The sequence below is a fragment of the Mesoplodon bidens genome (assembly GCF_964165515.1).
Source record: "Mesoplodon bidens genome assembly, contig: HAP1_SCAFFOLD_84, whole genome shotgun sequence".
In the NCBI taxonomy this organism is placed as follows: Eukaryota; Metazoa; Chordata; class Mammalia; order Artiodactyla; family Ziphiidae; genus Mesoplodon; species Mesoplodon bidens.
Window position 1 is genome coordinate 165,149 of NW_027672468.1, and position 27,518 is coordinate 192,666.

The window sequence follows — 27,518 nt, forward strand, 5'->3', positions numbered from 1 at the left end:
GACCTGGGGAGGAGAGCAGGAGAGAGAGAAGCTTCGAAGCTAAGGTGTTCTGGGGCGGGCCCTGTACTGATGTTTCCAGCTTGGCCAGGGCCCCTCCAAGCTGCAGCTCTCATAGTGCAGGGCCCTTAGCGTGTCTCTGGGGCAGGGAAGAAGTGGATCAATGAAACACTGTGTGTATGGGGGGCTGGGGAGCGGAGGCAGCAATTTTGGTCCTGGGCCCCAATTCTCAGCCTGCTGGACTAGAATCTGAGGATGGCCTGGGCTGGGGGCCGTGTGGCCTGGTGGGTTGACCGGGCCCAGCCCCTGCCTGGGTGGTAGGGTGTCCATGAGCCTGCACTGGCAGGGAGGGGGGCAGTCTGGGCCCAGACTTCGGTGCTGTCTGGAGGTGGGGCAGGGCCTGGCTTCTTACAAAAAGGCGGCCAGGCTGGCCCAGTCATGCAGGTCAGAGGCCAGTGTGGCATCCCCGGCCTCAAAGAGGGGCTCGGGGGGCAGGGAGCTACGGGTGCTCTCGTCCCAGGGGTGCTCCAGGAAGGATGGGGCCAGGAAGGTCTCATCAAAGTCCAGGCTTTCGGTAGCCTGCTCCACTGGAGGCCCCAAGGTAACAGGGCAGTCGATGTGGTGGCCATGGATGGTGAGGTCCACGTCCCCGTGTGAGGCAGGGCTCAGCAGCGGAATCAGCTCCGAGGTCTCCAGCGTGCCCAGCTCCCCGTCCAGCGTGCCAGCGTCCAAGATGGCCTCCCAGTCAAAGTTGCCCTTGAGGGGTTCCAGCTCAGCCTGCTCCTCCTGGGTCAGCAGCAGGGGGCTGGAGGGCCGCGGGACCTTGGCCTCCTGCTTGGGCAGCGGCTGTTGACGCTTACGCCCCAGCCTGCCCTCGCCTGCACCCCAGCCCGCCTCCCCAGTGGCCTCCTCGAACTCCCGCAGCAGCTGCTGGGCCTCGGCGCTCACGGTCAGTGGCCCGGCCCATGGGGCGGCGATGGGCTCTGGCGCGGCCTGGCGGGCAAAGGCCGGGTGGATGTGGACTGGGGGCAGCCGCCGCTTCTTCAAGGCCCCACTCAGCAGCCGCTCGGCGTACTGGGGGTCGATGCGCCAGAAGCCCCCCTTGCCTGGCTTGTCCTTCTCCCGAGGCACCTTGATGAAGCCCTTCTTCAGGGACAGGTTGTGGCGGATGGAGTTCTGGACACAGGGAGATAGGAGAGAAGGAAGACAGCTGGGAGAGTGGGTGGGGTCAGTGATGGGGTCTCCTAGCGCCACTGCCAGTCCCACCACCACCTTCTCTCCGATGGGGGCAGGGGAGACAGAAGCGCTGCTCCGAGCGGGAGGCTCTGGGACACCCGCCACGGGGCACCAGGAGCTGGGAGTGCTGTCGGGGGCTTTTGTTCCCATTTGCCAGGACATCTGGCTGCTCAGTCATCCGAGCCCTGAGCCGCAGGGTGGTTCTCAGTGCCGGCCTGTCCTGCCCTCCCTCCCTTACCCCGCTGCTTGCGGCCTCTGGTCAAAGGCCTTGGCTCCCCCAGGTCCTGGACGGCCATCTCCCTCTGCCTGGGCCTGGCTGGCCTTCTCTGTTTGTGAAATGAGTGAGTGGGTGTGAGGGTGTGTGTGTGTGGTGGGGGATGAAGTGTGGGAGGATCTGATGACTTTCCTTGTCTGTACAGCCGGCTGCTGGCCTGGGCCCTTACCCACCATGTCCCCCTCCTCCCACCCCAGGCTCTGAGGCCTTAGTTGATTATTACCCAGCCAAGAGCATAGCGCTCATTCCTGGGGGCTCTCAGGCTTGGGGTAGGGTGGGGGGTGGTGGAGGGTCTCTGCTTTCTCACCAAGGTTACAAATGGTACCTGCCCCAGGGTCAGGGCCCACGCAAACGTGGAATAGCTGTGATCACAGGAACTCTGATCCTGTGACCTGTGCCACAGGGAAGGATCTGTGCATCCTCAGGGTCTCTGTCCCCAAGGAGCCCCTGATCCTGATGGTCGAAGAGGCTCAGGGCAGTGTGTGCCCAGCCTGAATCACCATCCTGCCTTGTTCACGCCTGGGTGCACAGTCCAAACCACGCTGGGGCACAGGGGTCTGGGGCCTGGTGGGTGGGGCCGGCAGGTGAGTAGTGCGCCCTGGCAAGACTGGGAGGTTTACATGGTGCTCTGGGCCCCCTGGCTGCTCTGTGCCAGGTTCCGGAGACTTGGAACATGAAGCCAGTGTGGGAGGAAAGAGCCCCTGTGGAAAGCACCTGGCTGAGATAATTGTCCCCGCAGGGAGGTTGATGAGAAGAGGGGGAGGAGTGTAGGCAGGAAACTAGGGAGGCCTTGGGGTGGGTGCTGGAACAGCAGCTTTCGGAAGGCCCCGTAGCCCTTCCACTGGGACACAGATGGCCACCACACCCTGCAGCACACCCCTCTCCCCTCCCAGAGCCCCTCCAGCCAACTGAAAGCAGGCGGGATGCAGAGCCGGGCAGCAACCATGCTCTGCCTCCAGTCAGGCCCTGACAAACTGACCTTGAGGAGGGTAGTGTGTAGGAATTCCAGGACTTGGGACACAAATGTGTCCCTCAGTCCATCAACCTACCCTGGGGGGCTGTGTCCACGCATAGTTCAGCCCTGGTCTTTGGGCTGAGCCTGCCGGATGAGGGACAAGTTCTTTCCACTTGAACCTCTATGTCGGCACCCCTGCAGCCCTCTGAACATCCTCCCTCCTCCGTCTCTGAAGTCAAAGGGGCAGCAGTCCAAGCACTGGGCTCACTTGAGGTCCTTCCTGGACGGCCTTCCTCTCTCGGGGCCCTGGCCGTACCGCGCCTACTTGGCCTGCGGATCTGGGATGTGAGTCCAGTCCGCGCGGGCATGGGCAGGGAGGGAGGGAGTGCCTCCCTCCCTGCCAGGTGGGATCAGCGTGGCGGAAGTAAGAGAAGTTGTCCGTGATCCACTTGTAGATGGCCGACAGGGTGATCTTGGTGGCCTTGCTGGCCTGCATGGCCATGCAGATGAGGGTGGCATACGAGTAGGGCGGCTTCACGTGCGGGTTGGTGGCATAGTCCACGTCGTCGGGAGGCGAGGCCTGCAGCCCCGAGGGGGCGCTCCGCAGCGTGCACAAGGACGTGGGCTTGCCGGGTGTGTGCGGCTGCCCCAGGCAGGCGGGGTCCGCCGCCAGGGGAGACCCCGGCTCGGCCGAGCCTGACAGCTCGTGGTAGCCGTGAGGGTCGGTGTCCCCTGAAGGCAGGGCGGGGACCTTGGCGTTGAGAATGGAGAATTCCTGCAGCCACTGCAGGCTGGTCAGGCTGTCATTCAGGGCGTTGGACTCCTCCAGGCCGCCTTCCGGTCCGGCCTCCTCCGCTGCCCCTGCTCCCGAGACGCGTAGCCAGCTCTCCGCCATATCTGCGGGCACTCTCCGAGGGGGCTGTCAACATCCACGAGCCGAGCCGAGGGTGGCCGCCGAGCTCTCCGGCCCGCTGACTCCCGCGGCTTCAGTTACGCAGCCTCCCGGAAGCGGGCTTCCATCCCGCGATCCGGGGGTAGCCTCCTCCAAAGGGAATGTGGTGCCTGCGGGAACCAGAGAGGGAAATGAGCCCTCTTTCCCCACCCCCGAGGGGAGAGTGTGGGCGAGGGGGGAGGCTCTTACTAAAATCCTTCCTGCAGCTGGGGAGGATCTTTTACTGCCGAGGTCTGGGAAACAGAAGGTGTGCCCGGGGGTCCGACCCACAGGGGGTTCGCCTCGCTCTTTTCCTCTTGGATCTTTTAGAGGAGACTTAATTAGCCAAACGAGGGAATAGTGTAGGGGCATGCGAGGCCACCCCTTTCTCCCTCAAAGCGGGGAATTAACCCCCCTCTCTCCGTCCACAACCAATGGAAATGGGGCGAGAGAGTCCAGGAGGGCAGTACGACGGGTCGGGGGGCGGCGGAGGTCGTCTGATCTTTGAAAAGGGAAGGAAGGAAACAATACAGAGAGTTATAAGGGGGCGGGAAGTGAGTGTCCCCCAAACGCCTCTGATGTCAGTCCCCGGGCCCACCACTTCCGTCGGGGACGGATGGGAGAGCGGGCTGCTACTGACGCCCTCCCTTCCCACGGCCTGCAGCCCTCCCCGTCCCTTACCTGGCTCAGAGCGCAGCCCGGGCCAAAGGAAGGTTCTCAAAGAAATTCCTCCCACCGCCCACCCTCACCGCGGCTCTCTGCTCCCAGCTCGAGGGCCCAGCCAGCAATCCTCGTCGCCACTCACGCCCGCCGGCGCCTCTCTGAAAGCCAGCGTCCAGGGACCGGCACTCAGTCGCCGCTCACAAGGCGTCTCCTGCTGCCGTGGCGACGCCCCGCCCATATAAACAGCTTCCGCTTCTGCCATTGGCCAGGGCATCTCCAAAGAGACCGCGGGCTCTTAACCGCTCTCTCACGCGGTAACTCTCTTCCAGCTCCCTCCTGCCGCCCTCTCCCGCGCGCGACCCAGCCCCCTACCCGCCATCGCGTCCCGGCTCCGCGCATTCCCGCCCGAGGGCCCCGCGCCGGGCTCGAGAGGCGCGCGGGTCGGCGCTCCCGCAGAGGCCCCGGGGCCCTCGGCGAGCAGTTCGCCGCGGGAACCGTACTCCGCCCCACCCCCTTCCCATCTGGGCTGCTCAGAGGTGGCGACGGCTCCTGGGACGCAGCCCGTGGCGCGGGGGCCAGGGCTGGGTGCATGCTTGGGGCTTTCCTTTCCTCTCCTCTGGGCTGCGAGTGGCACTTCCTCACGTTTCTGCGGCCTGTCCCTGTCTCCCGACCGAGTGTCGTCTTGGTGCCCGCAAGCAGGTCTGACTCTCCGATGCCACCTGCCGCTCAGGTCCGCAGAAACCGCAGCCCCGGTCGCAGACACCCCAAGGCGGCTAGGGTAATCCAGTGTTTCCCGGTAAGCGCTCCCTCCCCGCCCCGTCCTCAGCAAGATTCCCAGAAGCTGACATTCCAGAGGCTTCTTCGCAAGTGCTCTCCCTCCTTTCCAGGTAGCCGAGGAAACAGAGCCGGTGGGTGAATCCCAGGAAAGCCGTGGACTTGCCAAATTCTGTGACTGGGGTCATTTGCCCCATTAATTTCACCAGCCTTTAAGTGACAGACTAACGGTGGACTGTGGTCCTTCCTCCTCCCCTCCCCCAGCCTCCCTCTAGTCACCAGCTTTCCTGCTCTTCAATTATTGAGGAGCAGCAGTTGGAAGTTCTCTGGTTGAAGGGGGTGGGTGGAGGTGAGGGCTCCTTATCAGGCCTCTGCGCAGGAGCTGTGCCCAGGGGATGGTACACCAGCTCCCACCCAGAAACATGTCTTTCCCTCTACCCCTTGCCCTCTCTCACTCCTCCATGTCAGCTTGTCTTGAGTCAAAGTTTTTTTTTTCTTCCCAAGTATTTATTGTTTTTATTTTTATTTTTATTTTATTTTTATTTTTTTATTAGTTTGTGCTTTATAACAAAGTGAATCAGTCATACATATACATCTGTTCCCACATCCCTTCCCTCATGCATCTCCCTCCCTCCCACCCTCCCCATCCCACCCCTCCAGGCGTTCACAAAGCACCGAGCTCATCTCCCTGTGCTCTGCGGCTGCTTCCCACTATCTATCTACCTTACGTTTGGTAGTGTATATATGTCCATGCCTCTCTTTCGCTTTGTCACAGCTTACCCTTCCCCCTCCCCATATCCTCAAGTCCATTCTCAAGTAGGTCTGTGACTTTATTCCTGTTTTACCCCTAGGTTCTTCATGACATTTTGTTTTAAATTCCATATATATGTGTTAGCATCCGGTATTTGTCTTTCTCTTTCTGACTTACTTCACTCTGCATGACAGACTCTAGGTCTATCCACCTCATTACAAATAGCTCAGTTTCGTTTCTTTTTATGGCTGAGTAATATTCCATTGTATATATGTGCCACATCTTCTTTATCCATTCATCCGATGATGGACACTTAGGTTGTTTCCATCTCCGGGCTATTGTGAATAGAGCTGCAATGAACATTTTGGTACATGCCTCTTTTTGAAGTATGGTTTTCTCAGGGTATATGCCTAGTAGTGGGATTGCTGGGTCATATGGTAGTTCTATTTTTAGTCTTTTAAGGAACCTCCATACTGTTCTCCATAGTGGCTGTACCAATTCACATTCCCACCAGCAGTGCAAGAGTGTTCCCTTTTCTCCACACCCTCTCCAGCATTTATTGTTTCTAGATTTCTTGATGATGGCCATTCTGACTGGTGTGAGATGATATCTCATTGTAGTTTTGATTTGCATTTCTCTAATGATTAATGATGTTGAGCATTCTTTCATGTGTTTGTTGGCAGTCTGTATATCTTCTTTGGAGAAAGGCCTATTTAAGTCTTCTGCCCATTTTTGGATTGGGTTGTTTGTTTTTTGGCTATTGAGCTGCATGAGCTGTTTTTAAATTTTGGAGATTAATCCTTTGTCAGTTGCTTCATTTGCAAATATTTTCTCCCATTCTGAGGGTTGTCTTTTGGTCTTGTTTATGGTGTCCTTTGCTGTGCAAAAGCTTTGAAGTGTCATTAGGTCCCATTTGTTTATCTTTGTTTTTATTTCCATTTCTCTAGGAGGTGGGTCCAAAAGGATCTTGCTGGGATTTATGTCCTAGAGTGTTCTGCCTATGTTTTCCTCTAAGACTTTGATAGTTTCTGGCCTTACATTTAGGTCTTTAATCCATTTTGAGCTTATTTTTGTGTATGGTGTTAGGGAATGATCTAATCTCATACTTTTACAGGTCCCTGTCCAGTTTTCCCAGCACCACTTATTGAAGAGGCTGTCCTTTCTCCACTGTATATTCCTGCCTCCTTGATCAAAGATAAGTTGACCATATGTGCATGGGTTTATCTCTGGGCTTTCTATCCTGTTCCATTGATCTATCTTTCTGTTTTTGTGCCCGTAAAACACTGTGTTGATTACTGTAGCTTTGTAGTGTAGTCTGAAGTCAGGGAGCCTGATTCCTCCAGCTCCGTTTTTCATTCTCAAGATTGCTTTGGCTATTCGGAGTCTTTTGTTTTTCCAAACAAAGTTTGAAATGTTTTGTTCCAGTTCTGTGAAAAATGACAGTGGTAGTTTGATAGGGATTGCATTGAACCTGTAGATTGCTTTGGGTAGTAGAGTCATTTTCACAATATCGATTCTTCCAATCCAGGAGCATGGTATATCTCTCCATCTATTTGTATCATCTTTCATTTCTTTCATCAGTGTCTTATAATTTTCTGCATACAGGTCTTTTGTCTCCTTAGGTAGGTTTATTCCTAGGTATTTTATTCTTTTTGGTGCAATGGTAAATGGGAGTGTTTTCTTGATTTCACTTTCAGATTCTTCATCATTAGTGTACAGGAATGCCAGAGATTTCTGTGCATTAATTTTGTATCCTGCTACTTTACCAAATTCATTGATTAGCTCTAGTAGTTTTCTGGTAGCATCTTTAGGATTCTCTATGTATAGTATCATGTCATCTGCAAACAGTGACAGCTTTACTTCTTCTTTCCCAATTTGGATTCCTTTTATTTCCTTTTCTTCTCTGATTGCTGTTGGTAAAACTTCCAAAACTAAGTTGAATATGTGTGGTGAGAGTGGGCCACCTTGTCTTGTTCCTGACCTTAGTGGAAATGGTCTCAGCTTTTCACCATTGAGGACAATGTTGCCTGTGGTTTTGTCATATATGGCCTTTATTATCTTGCGGAAAGTTCCCTGTATGCCTACTTTCCGCAGGGTTTTTATCATAAATGTGTGTTGAATTTTGTCGGAAGCTTTCTCTGCATCTGTTGAGATGATCATATGGTTTTTCTCCTTCAATTTGTTAATATGGTGTATCACATTGATTGATTTGCGTATATTGAAGAATCCTTGCATTCCTGGAATAAACCCCACTTGATCATGGTGTTTGATCCTTTTAATGTGCTGTTGGATTCTGTTTGCTAGTATTTTGTTGAGGATTTTTGCATCTATGTTCATCAGTGACATTGGCCTGTAGTTTTCTTTCTTTGTGACATCCTTGCCTGGTTTTGGTATCAAGGTGATGGTGGCCTCGTAGAATGAGTTTGGGAGTGCTCCTCCCTCTGCTATATTTTGGAAGAGTTTGAGAAGGATAGGTGTTAGCTCTTCTCTAAATGTCTGATAGAATTCGCCTGTGAAGCCATCTGGTCCTGGGCTTCTTCTGTTTGTTGGAAGATTTTTAATCACAGTTTCCATTTCAGTGCTTGTGATTGGTCTATTCATATTTTCTATTCCTTCCTGATTCAGTCTTGGCAGGTTGTGCATTTCTAAGAATTTGTCCATTTCTTCCAGGTTGTCCATTTTATTGGCATAGAGTTTCTTGTAGTAATCTCTCATGATCTTCTATATTTCTGCAGTGTGAGTTGTTATTGAGTCAAAGTATTAAAAGCGTGCTGGAGAAAGTCGGACAGAAACTTTCACAAATAAGCCAACTGTGCAATTAATAGCTCTCCTTCCCTTGTGAACAGTTTTATTCATTTTTAAGAATCATGCAGCAGTCCATAAATATTGCATCCTTGACGTCCCCACTGTAGTGTGCCCATGAGTGTACTCCAGGGAGTGAGGGGTACACAGCTGGCACAATAGTACACACATACTTACACACACTACGTGTGCAGATCCTAAAGCAAAGTGAGCAACCAGCATGCCAAGGTCAGGCGAACAGGACACAAACTCTCCCCAGGTGAGATGGCTTAACGTGTGTGGATCCGTGCCCAGGAGATGCCCCAGCGTGGGCATGACCTCTGGTGGGATGGGACTGGGGAGGAGAAGGAAAAAGGGCTCTGTGAGAAGGCTGGGATCACCACACCACCCGGAAGTGAGCTCATAGGTGAGCTCCGACCTGAGTGTGGCAGGAAGGAGCCCCAGGCCTCTGGTTAGTCTGTGTCCTTGTGTGAGAAACCAGGCCCCGTCATATTCTCTGTGGGTCAACTGCTAACAACATGACCATCTCCAGATGATGACTGGGGCGGCTGTCCTGTCCCCCAACCAGGCTCTCTGCCCTGTTCCCTGATCCCAGCCCTTTTGGATGGGATATTTCTGCTCGCCAAAGAGCTAAATGAGGGCAAAGAGGTGAGGGGATGGGGGAGAGAGCAGGAACTGTCTGAGAAACAGGAGTGAAGGGCCACTTCTCACCCGGGTATGTCTTGGTTATGGAACCAAGGCCTTGAGGAATCTCTCTGAGCCTCTTCCTGGGAGAAGACAGACCCTCCAGAAAGGGTGAAGACAATGGCTTCCTCTTAGGGTTCCTGGCCACTGTGGCAACTGTTTACCTGCATCTCCTTCATCTCAGGTAACACCACACTCTGAATACTACCTGCCGGGAGAGGAGGTGGATCTGTATAGCACCACCCCAGGCTAAGGGAGCGCCCCCTTCCCTAGTGCTTCTGGGACTCAGACTTCAAGGAGATCAGGAAGTGTGGTTATTGCTGGAATCATCAATATGAAAGGGGCTGTAAGAATGTTTCGGGGAAAGGAAGGACATTAAATGGGGCCTGAAACAGCAGAGCCCACTGCAGGATTTCAGAGCGGGTGGACACGGGAACTCAAGGCAGAAGCTGAGATTCAGGCTTGGCTCATGTAGTGTCTGTCAAGACCACAGGCCTCCCCCTGCCCACCCCCAGGGCAGGATGTGAACCACAACCACCAGTCATTGAGGGTCACCACGCACCTGGTGGCGCAAAGCAGCCACACAGGAGGTGCAAAACATGCTCTGGCACTGGGCTCTCTTTGAGGCCTTGGGAAGGACCCTGAAAAGCTCTTCTAGGGCAACAATTCCAACTACTAATTCAGGCCATCATGGTGGGCATAGCCTAGGGCTCTGTCATATCTCAGCCTCACAAAATGTTGGATCCCACTTTGCTTCTCAATCTCATGCTCCACTAAATAACCACCTCTTCCAAAAGCCAGCAGACAATGCATCTATCAGAGAGCTATGAGGAATCCATTGATAACACTAGTGTTGAGGGACGAAGAGCCAACAGCTTACGGGCTTGCTGTTTCAGGCTGTTATTTCTATGCCCTACACCAGAGTGAGGTGGGGTGCACATGTGATTTGAACAATATCTCTAAATCTCTGATGAGCCTATGGAAGGCAGTACCTCCGGCTCCCCCCATCAGGCTCAGCTGATCTGGAGGACAGGGGAGGAAAACCGGTGGGGTGGGGAGCCTCCCAGACCACCACTGACCCCAGCTCAGCCCTTCCCCCAACCTCCTTTGGGGTTCCTGGGCACCAAATGAGAACCACCGGTCCACCCCTCTCTCAGCTTCTTTCTTCAACTCTTTCAGAAAAGCGGGGTGGAGACGGGGGCAGCAGGGATAAGAATGCCACCTGACAGGGCGGTAGTGATGAAACGTGATAATATACGACAGTCCCTAACAAGTGCCTAGTACATAGAGGGGGTCAAAAATGCCTTTGCAGTGTCACCTTAGGATGGAGCCCCAGGCCTTCCTGAGTGCACCTGATCATAAAGAACTCCCCGGTAGGTCATCATTTAACTGAGGGGTTCTCAGATTCAAGGCCTCCTTCCTAAGCAGACACACGAGGCATAGCCTCTGCTACCAGAAGCTAGAACTGTTTTCCCAACCAACCTTCTGGTGGTTGCCACTGCTTCTTGTCCTTGAGAGAGGAGCTCCTAATGCATTTGGAGGGAAACCCCACTTACAGTGCAATATGGCTTTCCCTTCTCACAGGAGTCATCCCCCAACGCCACCCCAAACTGCAGGTCTCACATTGGTTATGATGTCCCAGAGACTAGAAAATGCCAGATGGGTGTTTGTAATGAAGTCACCCAAACTCTTGAGTCTTCTTGGACTACCTCCTAAGGAGAAAAAAAAGAAAAGATGCACAAGAAATAACCAGTCTGTAGGCCACAGGTCCACCTGAAGATCAAGATACAGTGGAAACATTCCAGAGACTCTCTGCAAAGGGTCTCATCAGCTGCAGTTCGAGTGGCTTTAGCCCACAAGGAGAAAAGAGGTTTCCAGTCCCTTCTGAGAGGGGAAGGATCACGGTTGCAGAAGAAGATGAGTCTGGGAGAAGGGTCAGGTGCCCTCAGCATCCAGCTTTCACGTGGGTCTAAAACGTCTCCGTGTGTCTTGCTGAGGATGCCCAGGAGGTCAGTGGTGCCATGAGGCCAGGATGGGATGTGAGAATGGGAGGAGAGCCCTGGTACAGGGGCTAAGTCTCTCAGATGGCCAAAGGATCCCACACGCAGAGCCTGTTCTCGGGGTCCTCCAGGCTGCCAGAAGATGAGCGTCTGCACTGCGTGTTCCGACGACTGACCACGTTGTCGTCAGCCTGCCAGGCACCTGAGAAGAGGAAAGGAAGGTTACCGGACCTTTGGTTTGGTGTAGATGGTGTCTCTGGCAGGACAGTCCGGAGTTTGGCACGAAAACTGGCAAGATGCGCATTACCTGGAACTCCCACAGGGTGCAAACGACAGCACGTGAAACTTGGGAGCAGTGGCGTCCACTGGGCTAGGGACAGTCAAGGCCACTGTGGCCCTCTGATGGAGGGACATGCAGGATGGTCCTTGTTTTGTGAGCTTGCCGTAAGCTCCACCTTTGTATCTTTATTTGGTCTTGAAGTTTGCCTAAGTGTTACAGCGGACCAGGAAAAGAAACTGAGTCTGGCTCAGACTTTCACAAGAGCAGGAGGAGGTGAAGGGGAGGGAGAAGAGTGTGTTAATTTGGGCTCAGAGTTAGTGTTTGCTGTGGGGGCCAGGGTGGGGCAGGAAGGGACTGGCTGCCCAGCAGGGTGGCAGGGACCAAATGGCATGGCAGAGAACAGAGTGACAGCTGTTCCTCTCCTTCTGCACCTGAACAGCCCACCGAGAGTTGCTATCAGCTGGTGCCACCAACCCCAGGAGACATTAGCTCCAGAGCTTTGGGGTCCCCCGGGTACCATCCACGAAACTCATCATCTTCCCCCCTTGTCCTGCAGTTCCTGCACGAGAAGCACCCGCTGCCCATGCTGGAAACCCACTCTTGATGCTTCTCTCTCCTTCATGCTCTGTATCCAATCCACCATGACCTCCTGCTTGTTCAAGCTCTAGTAAGGTCTAAATCTGTAGTCAGAAAACCGGGATACAGCCCCAGCTTGTAACGTACTGACTGTGTGACCTTGGGCAGGTCACTGTACTTGGAGCCCAGGTTTTCCCATCCATCAGATGGGAGACAAGTACTTACTCCCCAGGGATGCTGTGAGACTAAGCGAGGTGACATGGAAGAGTGGTGAGCAGGGTGCCTGACTCACAGAATGTGCGCGAAAACCATCCGCCCCCCAGGCCTTGTTCAGGCTACACTCATCTCCCCCAAGTCGTCCTCCCATCCCACAGATTGACTCCATCTGATTCAGTCCCCCCAGTGCAGCGAGATGCCCCTTCTGAAGGGAGAGGATGAAGCCCTAACCCCCTGAGTTTGGGGAAAGCCTTCCATTCTCTGGCCGAGGACTGCTGAGCTGCCTCTTCCAGCACCTGACCCCAGAAGGCCCCCCCTGAAGCCAGATGGCGTCCAGCGTGCTCCGAAGTGTTACCCCACTGGCCCGTACGACCACCCAATTTCTCATGCTGTGTGGAAATTGCTGGATCCTCCAGCACACGGTGATCTCTTCCAGGGCAGAGCCGAGAGCCATGCCCTTCAGAGGGCTCAGTTCGTGGACGGAGCCAGCTAACCCTGGACGGTGGGCGTGAGGCTCACTGTGTCACATTTGAGGGAGTCCACTCACCAATGTCTGGGGTCAGCTTCAGGTTAGGCAAGCCCAAGACACGAAACCCTTTAATGGCAGAAGCACTGGGATTCAGCGGGTATAAATTGTGTATACCCATAAATGTCCTGGTGTGCTAATCCGCCCTAAGGCTCTAATAATAGTCTTGTGGAGGTGGACCCTAGGGGAAGGGGAGTGAGTGGGACATGAAAAGTTTAGGTATCTCTCACAGCCAGACGGAATGCGGGGATCTGTACTCCCTGGGGGTACCGGAGTCCGGCACATGGGTCCACAGTGCTTTACCGCTCTAAGGGTGACAGGATGAAGAGCAGGCAAGATTGCCCTTTTAAGTTAGGAACCCCCAGATGAAATAAGTTGTTCCTTCATTTTATATAATTTGGTAGATCTCATACTTATTCCTCTGTGTTTAATGGGCAGGACTCCGGAACTGCGGCTGTTTGGTATGAAAGACCAAAAGCAAATGGTAAAAAGTAGAGAAGACACACACGCACACACACACACACACACACACACACGCGCACACGCACGCGCACACACACACACACACAGAAAGTCAAATCAAAACACTGCCGCAGCCTCACCGCCACCACCACTGGCTGCCAGGCTGCCTGGCTCTGAATTCTTGAGTCCTTGCTAGAAACACCACCGGTCCAGATTCTGAGCCAGGGCTGAAAACTGGCTCCTTCTGAAACAGCCTCAAGACTCAGACCTGAAGTCTCTGATCTCCCCAGCTTCTTAGTACAGTCGTTGGTGGTCTTTCCTCTAAAAAGGCTTCTGCCAGACCCTCGGCGAAACCCTGCTGCTCCGTGCATCCTGGATGCAGAAGGTAAGCCTGGAAGGCGCAGGAGGACTTCCTCAGCGAGTGCTGCCATTCTGTCCAGCCCTCAGCCAGAAAAGGGAGCCTGGAGATTGAAAATCCTTCATGGGAGGTAGAGAAAGGTGGTTCCCACTTAATTCCATCCTCAGGCTCAGAAACGGGGAAGTGAGGAGACCTCTAGAGGCAGATTTGGGGAGCACATCTAGGGGGATTCCACACACCTCTTTCCTGCCTCTACCCAGCCACTAATTAAATTTAAGGTCTGTATCAGTTCCACCATCTTGTAGAGATTCTCTCCAGGAAAAGAGAAAGTTAATTCCGATTTTTCCTTAGTATCTGCGAAGCATAGCCCTTCCTAGTGGCGTCTTAGTCTTGGGTTATTTCAGGTCTCCATAAGTACTTTTCTTTGTTTTGTTTTTGGCTGTGCAGTGGCTTGGAGGATCTTAGTTCTCCGACCAGGGATTGAACCAGGTCACTGAAATGAAAGTGCTGAGTCCTTACCTCTGGACGGCCAGGGAATTCCCTCCATAAGTACTTTTAGATTTCATCGGTATGCCCACTCCTGTCCAATGCCATCATTTAAAAACATCTGTATCGGGCTTCCCTGGTGGCGCAGTGGTTGAGAGTCTGACTGCCGATGCAGAGGACACGGGTTCATGCCCCGGTCCGGGAAAATCCCAGATGCCACGGAGCGTCTGGGCCCGTGAGCCATGGCCACTGAGCCTGCGCGTCTGGAGCCTGTGCTCCGCAATGGGAGAGGCCACAACAGTGAGAGGCACGCGTACCACAAAAAACAAAAAAAAACAAAACAAAAACATTTGTATTTCCACTAATAAACTCAAATTATCTTTGCTTTTTCCCATCACACTCCCCAGTGCCTTTTCACAGAATTGTCACTGGTCCCCTGGCCACTATCCTGACGCCTGTGTGATACTCCATCAGGTTCCTTGGGGCCCCGTCTACCTAGCATGGCCTCACGCTTCTAATCGGCTCACCACCTACAATGGTCAACTCAGATTTCCTCCCTTTGAGAACCTTGCAGAACAATCTCAGAACATATCATCGCCCCCCGCCCACCTTGGTCTCAGGGCCAAAGAAGACCCAGAGGCTTCTTAGCGGAAGAGGTGCTGGAATGACACAGGTGCTTTCTCAACATCACTCCCACAAGGCTGATGAGAGCAGCGAGGATGGGGACCTGAGCCATCCTTGCCGTGAGCTGTGGCTTCTGGCAGAGCACCTGTGGGCCTGGGGAGGGTGGACCATGGGATGCTCCCCGGGCTCCCTCCTTGTGGGCGCTCCGTGAGGGGAGTGGCATCCATGTGGGGAGGGAAACAGCATGGAGAGGGAGACCAAGTGCCTGAGAAGCTGTCCTGACGGCCAAGCCAGCCGGAGGCACCTCAGTCATAGTATGGAACTTTGAACTTACAGCTGAGCGTGGTGAGGTCTGTTGATTCCACGGGACCTACCACAGTGGATGCTCCTGTCATTAACCTGACATTAACCCGACAGATGCTTCCAGAGAGTCCCCCAGCTCTTTACTACCAGTGTGACGCTAACAGCAGAACCCGAGAAACATTTTACCAAGAGAGCAGATGCACTTTCCTTCTCCCGTAAGAGCCCTTGAGACCTCGGGGTGAGAGTACGATGCGACCCTCAACTCCCTCTCCCGGCAGCCGCCACTGTCATTCGGTTTCATGTCTGGCCTGAACGGTGAAGCCAGTTTAATCTGAGAATGGCTGGCTCTCGAGATAAACATAAAGAAGCCCAGCATTGTTTTCCTTACAGGTCTCGCTCCCCTGCCGCAATCCCAGAGTGGAATAAACATCCACCAGCAGGTTGGCCCAAAGGAGTTAGGGAGAGGAGGAAGCAAAAGGCCTGGGGTCAGTTTCCACCAGCATGGGTGGCTGAAACAATTCCCAGGAGCTCTCTCTGCCCAACACGGGGGTTGGTGGGGAGCCACTGCGGGGAGGCAGGAGCCTAGATTCCTCTCTTGAAACCCAGTGAGCGGCTGGCCGGCACAGCTGCCACAGACTCAGGGCGGAGTGAGGGCAGAGATGGCATCTTCCCCAACTAGTGACCAAAACAAATCCTGCCTGTAACCTTTGCCACAGAAGCATCCCCACTTTTGTGGAACAGGGATTAATCTAGTCTCACAAATATGTTTTTTCCTGGAAAATTTCAGCATATTAAATACAGGCTCTTGCCAGTTAGGAACGGAAGCCTCAGCGAGGGCCCCTCGGATGTGCGTGCGCCCAGCAAGCTTGGGGTTGGGTGTGGGTGAACATGAACTTTCACATGAAGTCTGGATAACCTAAATGAGTTTCAAAATAAACAAACTGGACAGACAGACGTACATTTGGCAAAAAGACATGAGAAACAAATGGACAGGCAGAAGCCAGGTAAAGAGTAGGAAGGCAGGAAGTGAAGTGTACCCTGGACCTCAGCCACTCTGGCCCAGGCCTGGCTGGGACAACGCTAAGTGGGAAGGGACCGGAGAGCCCCTGGGAAGGCCGTGGGACGTGTCTCTGGGGATTATGGCTTCCTCCACCACAAGCCTTCATGGGGCCAGAGGGGTGAGGACCTGGGTCTTTTGCAATCTGATGGAGAGTGGCAACCACAGGAGTTTGTGTCCCTCCAGCACCTGTAACCACGTCGCCAAGAGAGTAAAGCACTGGACCCATGACGGGACGTGGCTGTCCTGAAGCTTAAGTATGTCCAGGGCATGTTTAAGAGATTACAAACCATGCAACCTGAAGGCAGTCTCTGCTGTGAACCCAGGAGGGTCAATTTCGACCTAGTCCACCAGGCAAGATGTGGCTTTAGAGCCATGGTTGGTGAAGCCCTTGGTGAGCACGGAGCAGAGAGACATCAGTGCGCAGAGTGTGACTGACAGGTGGGCTCCTCCTGAGAACTCATCCCGGATTCAGTTTAGTGTCATGAGAAGGAATAAGGGGCACGTTGATGGCCCTGATTGAATTTATAGAGTTAGGGCTCCAGGGAGAAGAGTCACCCTCGACCCCTGATCGTTCCTTTGGGATCCAAATCTAGGGAGCACAAGGCAACTGGTGGTCGCCCAGGGCTCACTGGGTCACAGAGCTAGTCTATAAAATGCAGGCTTTGAAATTCCTCTCTGATCCTAACTAACCACTCTCCTCTGAGGGGCTACAGGTTCCCTTTTCAAGGGCTCAGGCTCTCTTTCCAAGACCTTATCACAGAGGCCGTGTCTGCCTTAAACTGCCTGTTGATGGAAACAAGACGAGGCCCCCTGCCATGGGATCTGCAAGATCATGATGGAGGGGGCACGGTCAGGCCAAATCGGAAGGCTTTGGGGGTATTTTTGCGCCTTTCTCCATGCCCAAATAGATTCGTTTAGAGCAGAGTCGCTCTTTGCCCAAGGACTCTCCCGAGGCCGCCTCACTTCCTTTCAGCAACTGGCTCCCAGCACCTTAGCAAAGCCCATGCCTTCTTGCAGGAACTGCAGGGCAGGAGATGGGTGTCCTAGGGTGAGAGCAGGGGTGCGAGCAGGGGAGCATCTCCCACCAAGTTCATGTTCAGCAGACTGCCACTCACCGGGTAAGCAGACCGCAGAGCACAGCTTATTGTCCAGTGCTTTCATGCTGGCGATGTCAAAGTCATTGTTATTGTCACACACCATACGTAGAAATGCGAATGTCCTCTAGCCTGTAACGGAGTTAAGGCAGTTAGAGTGGGCCTGGCTGTGTTTTTCTCTGTTTTGCTGTCCTTAAAATAAAAATCTTAAGGATGGAGACAAAAAACATCAAATCATATGTTAAAAAAAAGACAATAATTAAGTGGGGAGAGTGGACAATAAAGGAAACTGTGTGGGTACGTTTGTGTTCTCGCTCTGTTCTGCACTGTTTCCTTAACTGGCCCCTTTCCAGCCTTTGTTCCTGGGAAATCAGGCGCTGGGGAGGTCTGTGGGATTCGGACACACAGACCCGGGCCCACAGCAGAGCTAAGCCAGGCTGGAAGAGCTAGGAGAGCCACGGGGGAAGTGACGCCAGGCTCCGGCCTGTGTCTGTCGGTGCACGTGGGGTGTGTTTATGACCACAAGGCTCTGCGAAATGACTAATACATAAAATGGCAATTAAAGCTCTTTGGTCCCGTAATTTTGTACCTCAAATCAAAGAATCGCATCGCTTGCAAAATTATGATTTATTTTCTTTGAGACTTAATTTGCTATTCTGAGGATGTTTTAAGGGGCTGACCAGAAACCTACAGTCGTGTAAGATGGGAAGGGGACAGATTTAGATGTTATTTTTTCAAGCCCCCCACCCGGTTTTTTTTTTTCCTTGGTGAAAGGCAGAGGAAGAAACATACATCTACTGTGTACAGCATGTCAGGTGGAAACCACATATGGAATGTCAGGCGGAAAGCACGTACTGCCCTATGCCTTTTAGAAGCAAATATTCTACTGGGGACGACAATCACAATGGAGAACTCGGAGCCTTGCGCCCTGAAGACATCAACCGAGGGGAGGTAGCGTCCAACCCCGGCTTGGTTGGTGTCTGCGTGCGGCAGAGGCACAGCCTGGGCGACCACCCCTCCTCCGGCACTACTTGGCCAGGAGAGAGTGGTCATGTGCACATGTGCACCCCCTGCACACCACACCACCCACCAAGCAACCGCCATGGCCAAAGCAGAAGCGACTAGCATGACATCTGCATCCAGGCTGGGATCCAGGTTTGCTCTAGAGGTTGCCCTTCTGTGGAGGCACCTCAGAGGAGCAGACGGAAGAGACACCGGTTCCGGGGACGCCTGGTCCTACAATTCCAGGTGGGATTCCCAGCTCGCCTAACGCCCCCCCACCCGCCACTTCCTTGCTCTATATGTAGGTCCTTCCTTCGCTTCTCGGCTTACTAGAAACAAAATTCTTCCGACTGAAGATATGATTGACCTTATTTACAAAACAGAAATAGAGTCACAGGTGTAGAAAACAAACTTATGGTTATGGCGGGGGGCCAGGGAGGGGAGGGATAAATTGGGAGATTGGGATTGACATATACACACTACTATATATAAAATAGATAACTAATAAGGACCTGCTGTAGAGCACAGGGGACTCTACTCAGTACCCTGTAATGGCCTATATGGGAAAAGAATCTAAAAAAAGAGTGGATATATGTATATGTATAATTGATTCACGTGGCTGTACAGCAGAAACTCACACAACATTGTAAACCAACTCTTGCAATTAAAAAAAAAATATCTACTTGAGGCCTGAACGATGGTAAAGAGACTCGTTCCAATAGCCTACAAACACTAGTGCACGCTGAGATACTAACGTCTCTTCACCTCACCTTTGCTGTGCCGCCAGGGCTGTGATCCTTTTGCTACTGTAACACCAGCCGCTTTCTTCACTAAAGCAGGAAAACCTACTGCCTAACAGTCGGTTCCCCCAAGGGGAGGAAGCTGTTCTCCTGCTGCAGATGAACTTTGGGGCTGCTACAGCAGTTCTGTGAGACTCAGCTGAGAAGCTGAAGCAGGAAGGAAGGTGATGGCAGTTGCCCAAGAAGCTTCAGGATCTACTCAACGTAGATGGAGAACTCCATGTATCTACTGCAGCCTTGGTTCAGAGGCCCAGAAAGAGCCAGGAAGGCTGCTGAGGTCCTCAGATACCCTGCTTGCTTTGATATTCCATCAAGGAGACAACCTTTCCCCAAAGCCACACCCTTGAGCAGTGCCACCAAGTCACACCAGTGCCCCTTTCTCTACCCTTCAGAGAATACCCGGGAAAGAAATATAATAAAAGGGAGCAAAAGACCAGGTCTTTTACCATCTTCTTGTGTGGGTGATCCGTCCTCTTCTTCTAGAACATCATTTCCCTCGGACAGAAGGAAGGCACTGTGAGTCCATAAAGCAGTGAAATGAGTCTACTGATTGTCAGAAGACAGAACTAATCACCCTCATGGTATCCAGACATTTCCTGTCCGTGTGAGATGGCTGGGAGGCCCAGCAGAGGCAGATTTTGCTTGGCGAGGCAGGATCGGCCCATAGGGACCAGGTCTGAGGCACGTTCCAGAGGGACCAGGTCTGAGGCTCCTTACAGAGGGACCCTGGGACTGCCAGGAATAGCCTTGGTAATAGTTTAGCTCACACTGATTCTCTCAGGTGGAAATAAAAGTTGTCAAATGAAAAAGCAAACTGTGAGATCATAAAACTTTCAGGAACCCTTTAGGATCCCCAGTCCCATCCAGATACTCCTTTGAGAACATCTGGCTCAAGAGAAAGTTGTAGAGTCCCCACTGGGAGCTGGGCATTCCATATACTTCAGGCACACCTCCGTCAGAGCACTTCTCACGCTGAGTTATAACTCTGATTCCTCCATCAGATGGAGCTCCGGGATGGGTGGGATGGGTGGATTGGGGGCGTGGGCAGGCAAAAGCCATGTCACTCGGTCTTTGTGTCCCCCAGTGCCAGGAAGATGTGAGATGCCTGTGCCAGGTAAATACTAAGTGAATTGGAGGACAAACACCCTCTCAAGGGTCTGGCCTGGAAGACTTCCCTCTGGAACTCACCCCACGCCTATTACGCTGAGACCAGCACCCTCTGCTAACCGGACAGTCCCTCTGCTCTGCACCCTGCCTCTAACAGATCCAAGCGCACCACCTTGGAAGGCTTCTTCCAGAACAGCCCCCATCCTATATGCATCCTCTGCCAGCGCCGGCAGTCCCTCTGACCGGGGACGGGCACCAGCGTCCTCCTTGCTCTTACCTCTGCATCCTGCACTTCAGCGGTGGCGACGAGGCCAGCAAAGTTGCAGTCTGGAGACGCCGCTGGCGTCACCTGCAAAGGAGCAACAAAAGTCAAGGTGCAGATGCCACCGGTTCTCCTACCCAGCTCGCCTGGCAGCAAACCCAAACCAAGTCCTCAGGACAGAAGTGGTGCCACATGGAAGATCACATCTGAGGGAGTCTTTGATTCAACAACCCGGTACCGTGTTTTCCAGGGCTCCCCTCCCGAGCACTGGGGGGCTTTGCCGATCTCCCTGGCAGGCCCTGGACTGAGCTCCTTGAGACTCGAGTACACAGCAGAGCAGAGCGGCGAGGGCGATCCCATGCTCCTCTCTTACGTCTCCTTCTCCTGAGGGGGTCCTGCTGGCGGCCCGGGGGCAGGGGACAGCCTCCCCGTCCTCTTCCGTGCCAGGGGCGATGTAGGAGCCGGACATGGAGGAGACGGTGTCGGTGCTGATCTGGGAGGACACCATGGACATGACCTTCCTTCTTCAAGTCTGGGTCCCCAGTATGTTGAGGGGGGCAGAGGCGGGGAGAAGAGTGTTTCCTGCCCTCAGCTCAGCTCTTCAGGAGGCCTGGCGCATTTGCTTCAGGCCAGCATGGAATCCCATCCCGGGAGCCTTCCCGTCACTGGAGCTGGCGGTGGCCTGTCCCGTGGGCAGACGGCGAGGGTCCCCAAAGACTGAGTTCCTGAACATTGCCCCTCATCCCTTTCCTGGCTGGCGATACATGGGGGAGGGAGGATAGGGAAGAGGTGGGAATTGAGGAGACAGAAAGCTGGTTTCGTGCTTTGGGAAGGGACTGTACCACACCTGAGGGTGAAGTGGCTGAAGGGCTTCTCACCTCAAAAGTGGAGATCAAAGGAAATGCGAAACCTGCGCAGAGAGCTTGAGTCATGGGCTCAAAGCCACACAGGGCAAAAGAGAAAGGACAGCTCAGTGCAACATGGGGTCCTGGATTGGGATGCTGGAATGGAGAGGAGCATTACTGGGGTGATCTGCAAGACGTGAAGGGGGTCTGCGGTTACATGGGATTACCAGGTCAGTGTTCATTTCCTGATTGTGATGGTGGTACTGGGATTGTGGAGGCGTGTCCTTGTTCTAAGGAAACACACACTAAAGTATCTAGTGCTAATGGGGCAGCCTGTCTGCAACTTACTGTTAAGGGCGCAAACTATATATTGACTGGGATTACATTGAATCTCTAAATAAATACGGAGTCACTGAACGTTTTTTGAAAAAGCCACACAGCCAAGGGCCGGGGCAGGGATGAATAGGAGGGACAGGATCCACTCACGCTTCCTGCCCCCTCCACCGCCAACCCCCAAACGCTGCCTGCTGAAAGGGTGTGTGAAGCCCTGTGTTCTGGCCGCTTCGGAGCCCCCTCTTAGCTTTGGCTGCTCGTTGGCAGCATCCATGGACCCTTAAAAGTGCCAGTGTTTGGGTCCCAGCCCCAGAGACGCTAGTCCCAAGCATAGGGATTTTCAGGAGCTCCTGGGGATTCTTCCTGGCAGCCAGAAGCTTCTTCAGCCTTTCCTTACCTGGCAGGCAATTCTGCCAGCCCCTGACCTTGCCACTCTTCCCCCAGCATGGGCCCAGGCAGAGGGTGAGGAGGGGGGACAGTGACCGGCCCCACCTGTCAATCCAGGGTGTACCCCTTCGGGCGGGGGCTGGAGGCTGAGCCTGGGGACCAGTGGAGAGGCTGGAGCCCCCATGTTCCCCCAGTGCTGGGGAGCGTCGGCAGGAAGGCTGGAGGGAGGTGGGGAGAGGGAGGGAGTCGTTGCTTAGGAGGTGAAGGGCGTCTCAGAGGGAGGTTGGGGCAGCCTCCTCAGCAAGCGGTGGGAAGGGGATGGGCTGCCTCCTGAGCTCTGTAAGGCCCCAACCCGGCTGGCCCTGCAGTGTGTGCACCCTTCTGAAATATTTGGAATAATTAGCAAGGGAAAGCAGCAAGTTGGCGGGGGAATGCCAGGTTGTCCTGGAGCCAGCCTCGAGTGCAAGGAAAGAAAGGGGCTTCAGGAGAAAGGGGCCCGTGGAGGCTGGGCAGGATTGTGTAGGACAGAGCCCATTTGTGTGTGTGTGTGTGTGTGTGTGCGTGTCTGTGCGCACGTGCACGTGAGTGCTGGGGGAAGGGGCTGTGCACCACAAGGGTGTGCTGGCGGGGCCAGGTGCGGGCTCGGGGGAGAGATGGGGTTCCAGGCAAAGCTGGGATGAGGGGGTTGAAAGGTGCCTGCTGAGTGTCACATATTTGCTGTGCCTCAGTTTCCCCATCAGAACTCTAGTACGTTGATTCCTCACAGGCTGGAGCTGTAGGGTCTAGGCACCCCAACTTCCGTCAGCACTGATGGCCTCCCTCAGCCCCAACCTGCATCGGAAGGAAGGCCCTGGGCGTGGTGAATGAACCTCAGAGTGGCAAGTGGGGCACCAGGGGCTGGGGCCCTCTGACGTCACACCCTGTACCTTCAGGAAGGGACCAAGGGAGGGAGGAGCTGGAGACAGGCCCAGGCGAGGACCGCAGGTGAGTCTGGGCAGGCCCTCAACTTGGGCGAGGTGGGGAACGTGAGCCGAGCCCTGGGCAAGAACGGCCTTTGTGAGTGAGTCCCCAGGGCCAGGGAGGCGGCTGTGCCTCCTTTGCCGCCTGCTCCTCGGGGCTGTGGGTACAGTCTCCCCATTGCCCATATAGAGGTGCCGAGGCCCTGGTTGCAGGGGACCCCCGAGGGCCGCTTCTCAGCCCCTTTATCTCTGTGCACCCAGAGATCATGAGGAGTGCATCAGGGGACACTCTGCAGGCCTTTGGTGCCCGCCATCTTGCTCCCAGCCATTCCCCCTTGGGCCGTGGCCTCCCCAAAACTGTCCCATGCTTTTCCCCAGAGAAAGTTGCAAGCAGGTCCATTTTGAGACTTTTTAAAACTTTATTTTTAAAAATGTTTTTATTGTAAATAACTTTCTATGAAAAAGGTTAGAATGCCTGATGGGTTAGGAGAGTGGATGTGGGATGCAGCCCAGGGCGTTTATGGTGGAGCAAGACACTCCCCTGCAGGAGTGCAAGCAAGGGCCGGGGCCATCCCCCCATTCCTGGTCCCAGTGGTTCTAGCAAGCACTGCGTCCCTCCCAGTTAAGCCTCAGCTATAGCTACACTCACTACATTAGTCTGTCTGTCCCCATTCCCTCTGCAGCTTGCCTGCCCCAGCCCCTAACCCCCAGATCCCCATCTCCCCGCTGCTCTCAGCCTCAAGTTGGGCTCAAAGATTAGGGACACATGCCCTCTGCCCCACCTCTTAGGGATGAAGCCAGAAGATCCCAGAGGCCTTAGAAAATCTCCTGGCTCCACCCAGCACCCCGGCCTCTTTTCTGTCTCCTCTCTCTTCCCCCCTCTGCCTTGCTCCTCCTCACAGACTGCCGGGAGAGGCCTCTTGGGTGTTAATTTGCAGTCACCTAATCAGCATTTGTTGTACCTGGGAACTTGCTCTGGATAGAGACCTGGGGAGGAGAGCAGGAGAGAGAGAAGCTTTGAAGCTAAGGTGTTCTGTGGCGGGCACTGTACTGATGTTTCCAGCTTGGCCAGGGCCCCTCCAAGCTGCAGCTCTCATAGTGCAAGGGCCCTTAGCGTGTCTCTGGGGCAGGGAAGAACTGGATCAATGAAACACTGTGTGTATGGGGGGCTGGGGAGCGGAGGCAGCAATTTTGGTCCTGGGCCCCAATTCTCAGCCTGCTGGACTAGAATCTGAGGATGGCCTGGGCTGGGGGCCGTGTGGCCTGGTGGGTTGACCTGGCCCAGTCCCTGCCTGGGTGGTAGGGTGTCCATGGGCCTGCACTGGCGGGGAGGGGGGCAGCCTCGGCCCAGACTTTGGTGCTGTCTGGAGGTGGGGCAGGCCCTGGATTCTTACAAGAAGGCGGCCAGGCTGTCCCAGTCATGCAGGTCAGAGGCCAGTGTGGCATCCCCGGCCTCAAAGAGGGGCTCGGGGGGCAGGGAGCTACGGGTGCTCTCGTCCCAGGGGTGCTCCAGGAAGGATGGGGCCAGGAAGGTCTCATCAAAGTCCAGGCTTTCGGTAGCCTGCTCCACTGGAGGCCCCCAGGTAACAGGGCAGTCGATGTGGTGGCCATGGATGGTGAGGTCCACGTCCCCGTGTGAGGCAGGGCTCAGCGTCGGGATCAGCTCCGAGGTCTCCAGCGTGCCCAGCTCCCCATCCAGCGTGCCAGAGTCCAAGAGGGCCTCCCAGTCAAAGTTGCCCTTGAGGGGTTCCAGCTCACCCTGCTCCTCCTGGGTCAGCAGCAGGGGGCTGGAAGGCCGCGGGACCTTGGCCTCCTGCTTGGGCAGCGGCTGTTGACGCTTACGCCCCAGCCTGCCCTCGCCTGCACCCCAGCCCGCCTCCCCAGTGGCCTCCTCGAACTCCCGCAGCAGCTGCAGGGCCACGGCGCTCACGGTCAGTGGCCCGACCCATGGGGCGGCGCTGGGCTCTGGCGCGGCCTGGCGGGCAAAGGCCGGGTGGATGTGGACTGGGGGCAGCCGCCGCTTCTTCAAGGCCCCACTCAGCAGCCGCTCGGCGTACTGGGGGTGGATGCGCCAGAAGCCCCCCTTGCCTGGCTCGTCCTTCTCCCGAGGCACCTTGATGAAACCCTTCTTCAGGGACAGGTTGTGGCGGATGGAGTTCTGGACACAGGGAGATAGGAGAGAAGGAAGACAGCTGGGAGAGTGGGTGGGGTCAGTGATGGGGGGCTCCTAGCGCCACTGCCAGTCCCACCACCACCTTCTCTCCGATGGGGGCAGGGGAGACAGAAGCGCTGCTCCGAGCGAGAGGCTCTGGGACACCCGCCACGGGGCACCAGGAGCTGGGAGTGCTGTCGGGGGCTTTTGTTCCCTTTTGCCAGGACATCTGCCTGCTCAGTCATCCGAGCCCTGTGCCGAAGTGTGGCTCTCAGTGCCAGTCTGTCCTGCCCTCCGTCCCTTACCCCGCTGCTTGCGGCCTCTGGTCAAAGGCCTTGGCTCCCCCAGGACCTGGACGGCCATCTCCCTCTGCCTGGTCCTGGCTGGCCTTCTCTGTTTGTGAAATGAGTGAGTGGGTGTGAGGGTGTGTGTGGGGGGGGCGATGAAGTGTGGGAGGATCTGATGACTTTCCTTGTTTCTAGAGCCGGCTGCTGGCCTGGGCCCTAACCCACCATGTCCGCCTCCTCCCACCCCAGGCTCTGAGGCCTTAGTTGATTATTACCCAGCCAAGAGCATAGCGCTCATTCCTGGGGGCTCTCAGGCTTGGTGTAGGGTGGGGGTTGGTGGAGGGTGTCTGCTTTCTCACCAAGGTTACAAATGGTACCTGCCCCAGGGTCAGGGCCCAAGCAAACGTGGAATAGCTGTGATCACAGGAACTCTGGTCCTGTGACCTGTGCCACAGGGAAGGATCTGTGCATCCTCAGGGTCTCTGTCCCCAAGTAGCCCCTGATCCTGATGGTCGAAGAGGCTCAGGGCAGTGTGTGCCCAGCCTGAATCACCATCCTGCCTTGTTCACGCCTGGGTGCACAGTCCAAACCACGCTGGGGCACAGGGGTCTGGGGCCTGGTGGGTGGGTCCGGCATGTGAGTAGTGCCCCCTGGCAAGACTGGGAGGTTTACATGGTGGTCTGGGCCCCTTGGCTGCTCTATGCCAGGTTCCGGAGATTTGAACATGAAGCCAGTGTGGGAGGAAAGGAGGAAAGAGCCCCTGTGGAAAGCACGTGGCTGAGATAATTGTCCCCACAGGGAGGTTGAGGAGAAGAGGGGGAGGAGTGTAGGCAGGAATCTAGGGAGGGCTTGGGGTGTGGGCTGGCACAGCAGCTTTCGGAAGGCCCCGTAGCCCTTCCACTGGGACACAGATGGCCATCACACTCTGCAGCACACCCCTCTCCCCTCCCAGTGCCCCTCCAGCCAACTGAAAGCAGGCGGGATGCAGAGCCTGGCATCAACGATGCTCTGCCTCCAGTCAGACCCTGACAAACTGACCTTGAGGAGGGTAGTGTGTAGGAATTCCAGGACTTGGGACACAAATGTGTCCCTCAGTCCATCAACCTACCCTAGGGGGCTGTGTCCATGCATAGTTCAGCCCTGGTCTTTGGGCTGAGCCTGCCGGATGAGTGACAAGTTCTTTCCACTTGAACCACTATGTCGGCACCCCTGCAGCCCTCTGAACATCCTCCCTCCTCCGTCTCTGAAGTCAAAGGGGCAGCAGTCCAAGCACTGGGCTCCCTTGAGATCCTTCCTGGACGGCCTTCCTCTCTCGGGGCCCTGGCCGTACCGCGCCTACTTGGCCTGCGGATCTGGGATGTGAGTCCAGTCCGCGCGGGCATGGGCAGGGAGGGAGGGAGTGCCTCCCTACCTGCCAGGTGGGATCAGCGTGGCGGAAGTAAGAGAAGTTGTCCGTGATCCACTTGTAGATGGCCGACAGGGTGATCTTGGTGGCCTTGCTGGCCTGCATGGCCATGCAGATGAGCGTGGTATACGAGTAGGGCGGCTTCACGTGCGGGTTGGTGGCGTAGTCCACGTCGTCGGGAGGCGAGGCCTGCAGCAGCGAGGGGGCGCTCCGCGGCGTGCACAAGGACGTGGGCTTGCCGGGTGTGTGCGGCTGCCCCAGGCAGGCGGGGTCCGCCGCCAGGGGCGACCCCGGCTCGGCCGAGCCTGACAGCTCGTGGTAGCCGTGACGGTCGGTGTACCCCGAAGGCAGGGCGGGGACCTTGGCGTTGACAATGGAGAATTCCTGCAGCCACTGCAGGCTGGTCAGGCTGTCATTCAGGGCGTTGGACTCCTCCAGGCCGCCTTCCGGTCCGGCCTCCTCCGCTGCCCCTGCTCCCGAGACGCGTAGCCAGCTCTCCGCCATATCTGCGAGGACTCTCCGAGGGGGTTGTCAACATCCACGAGCCGAGCCGAGGGTGGCCGCCGAGCTCTCCTGCCCGCTGACTCCCGCGGCTTCAGTTACGCAGCCTCCCGGAAGCGGGCTTCCATCCCGCGATCCGAGGGTAGCCTCCTCCAAACGGAATGTGGTGCCTGCGGGGACCAGAGCGGGAACTGAGCCCTCTTTCCACACCCCCGAAGGGAGAGTGTGGGCGAGGGGGGAGGCTCTTACTAAAATCCTTCCTGCAGCTGGGGAGGATATTTTACTGCCGAGGTCTGGGAAACAGAAGGTGTGCCCGGGGGTCCGACCCACACGGGGTTCGCCTCGCTCTTTTCCTCTTGGATCTTTTAGAGGAGACTTAATTAGCCAAACGAGGGAATAGTGTAGGGGCATGCGAGGCCACCCCTT

The 27,518-nt window shown here is 55.3% G+C and overlaps 2 protein-coding genes across 2 annotated transcripts; both read right to left on the reverse strand.

Annotated features, from left to right (window-relative positions):
• Positions 1-405: 405 nt before the first annotated feature.
• On the reverse strand, positions 406-3,357 carry LOC308610160 (forkhead box protein J1-like; the record flags this gene model as incomplete). Its single annotated transcript, XM_081259410.1, has 2 exons — positions 406-1,173; positions 2,860-3,357. 2 exons carry the CDS (start codon positions 3,355-3,357, stop codon positions 406-408), a joined length of 1,266 nt encoding a protein of 421 aa, XP_081115536.1.
• Positions 3,358-24,137: 20,780 nt separating this feature from the next.
• Positions 24,138-27,095, reverse strand: LOC308610173 (forkhead box protein J1-like; the record flags this gene model as incomplete). The annotated part of the gene is made up of 2 exons (XM_081259418.1): positions 24,138-24,905; positions 26,598-27,095. 2 exons carry the CDS (start codon positions 27,093-27,095, stop codon positions 24,138-24,140), a joined length of 1,266 nt encoding a protein of 421 aa, XP_081115544.1.
• Positions 27,096-27,518: the final 423 nt, after the last annotated feature.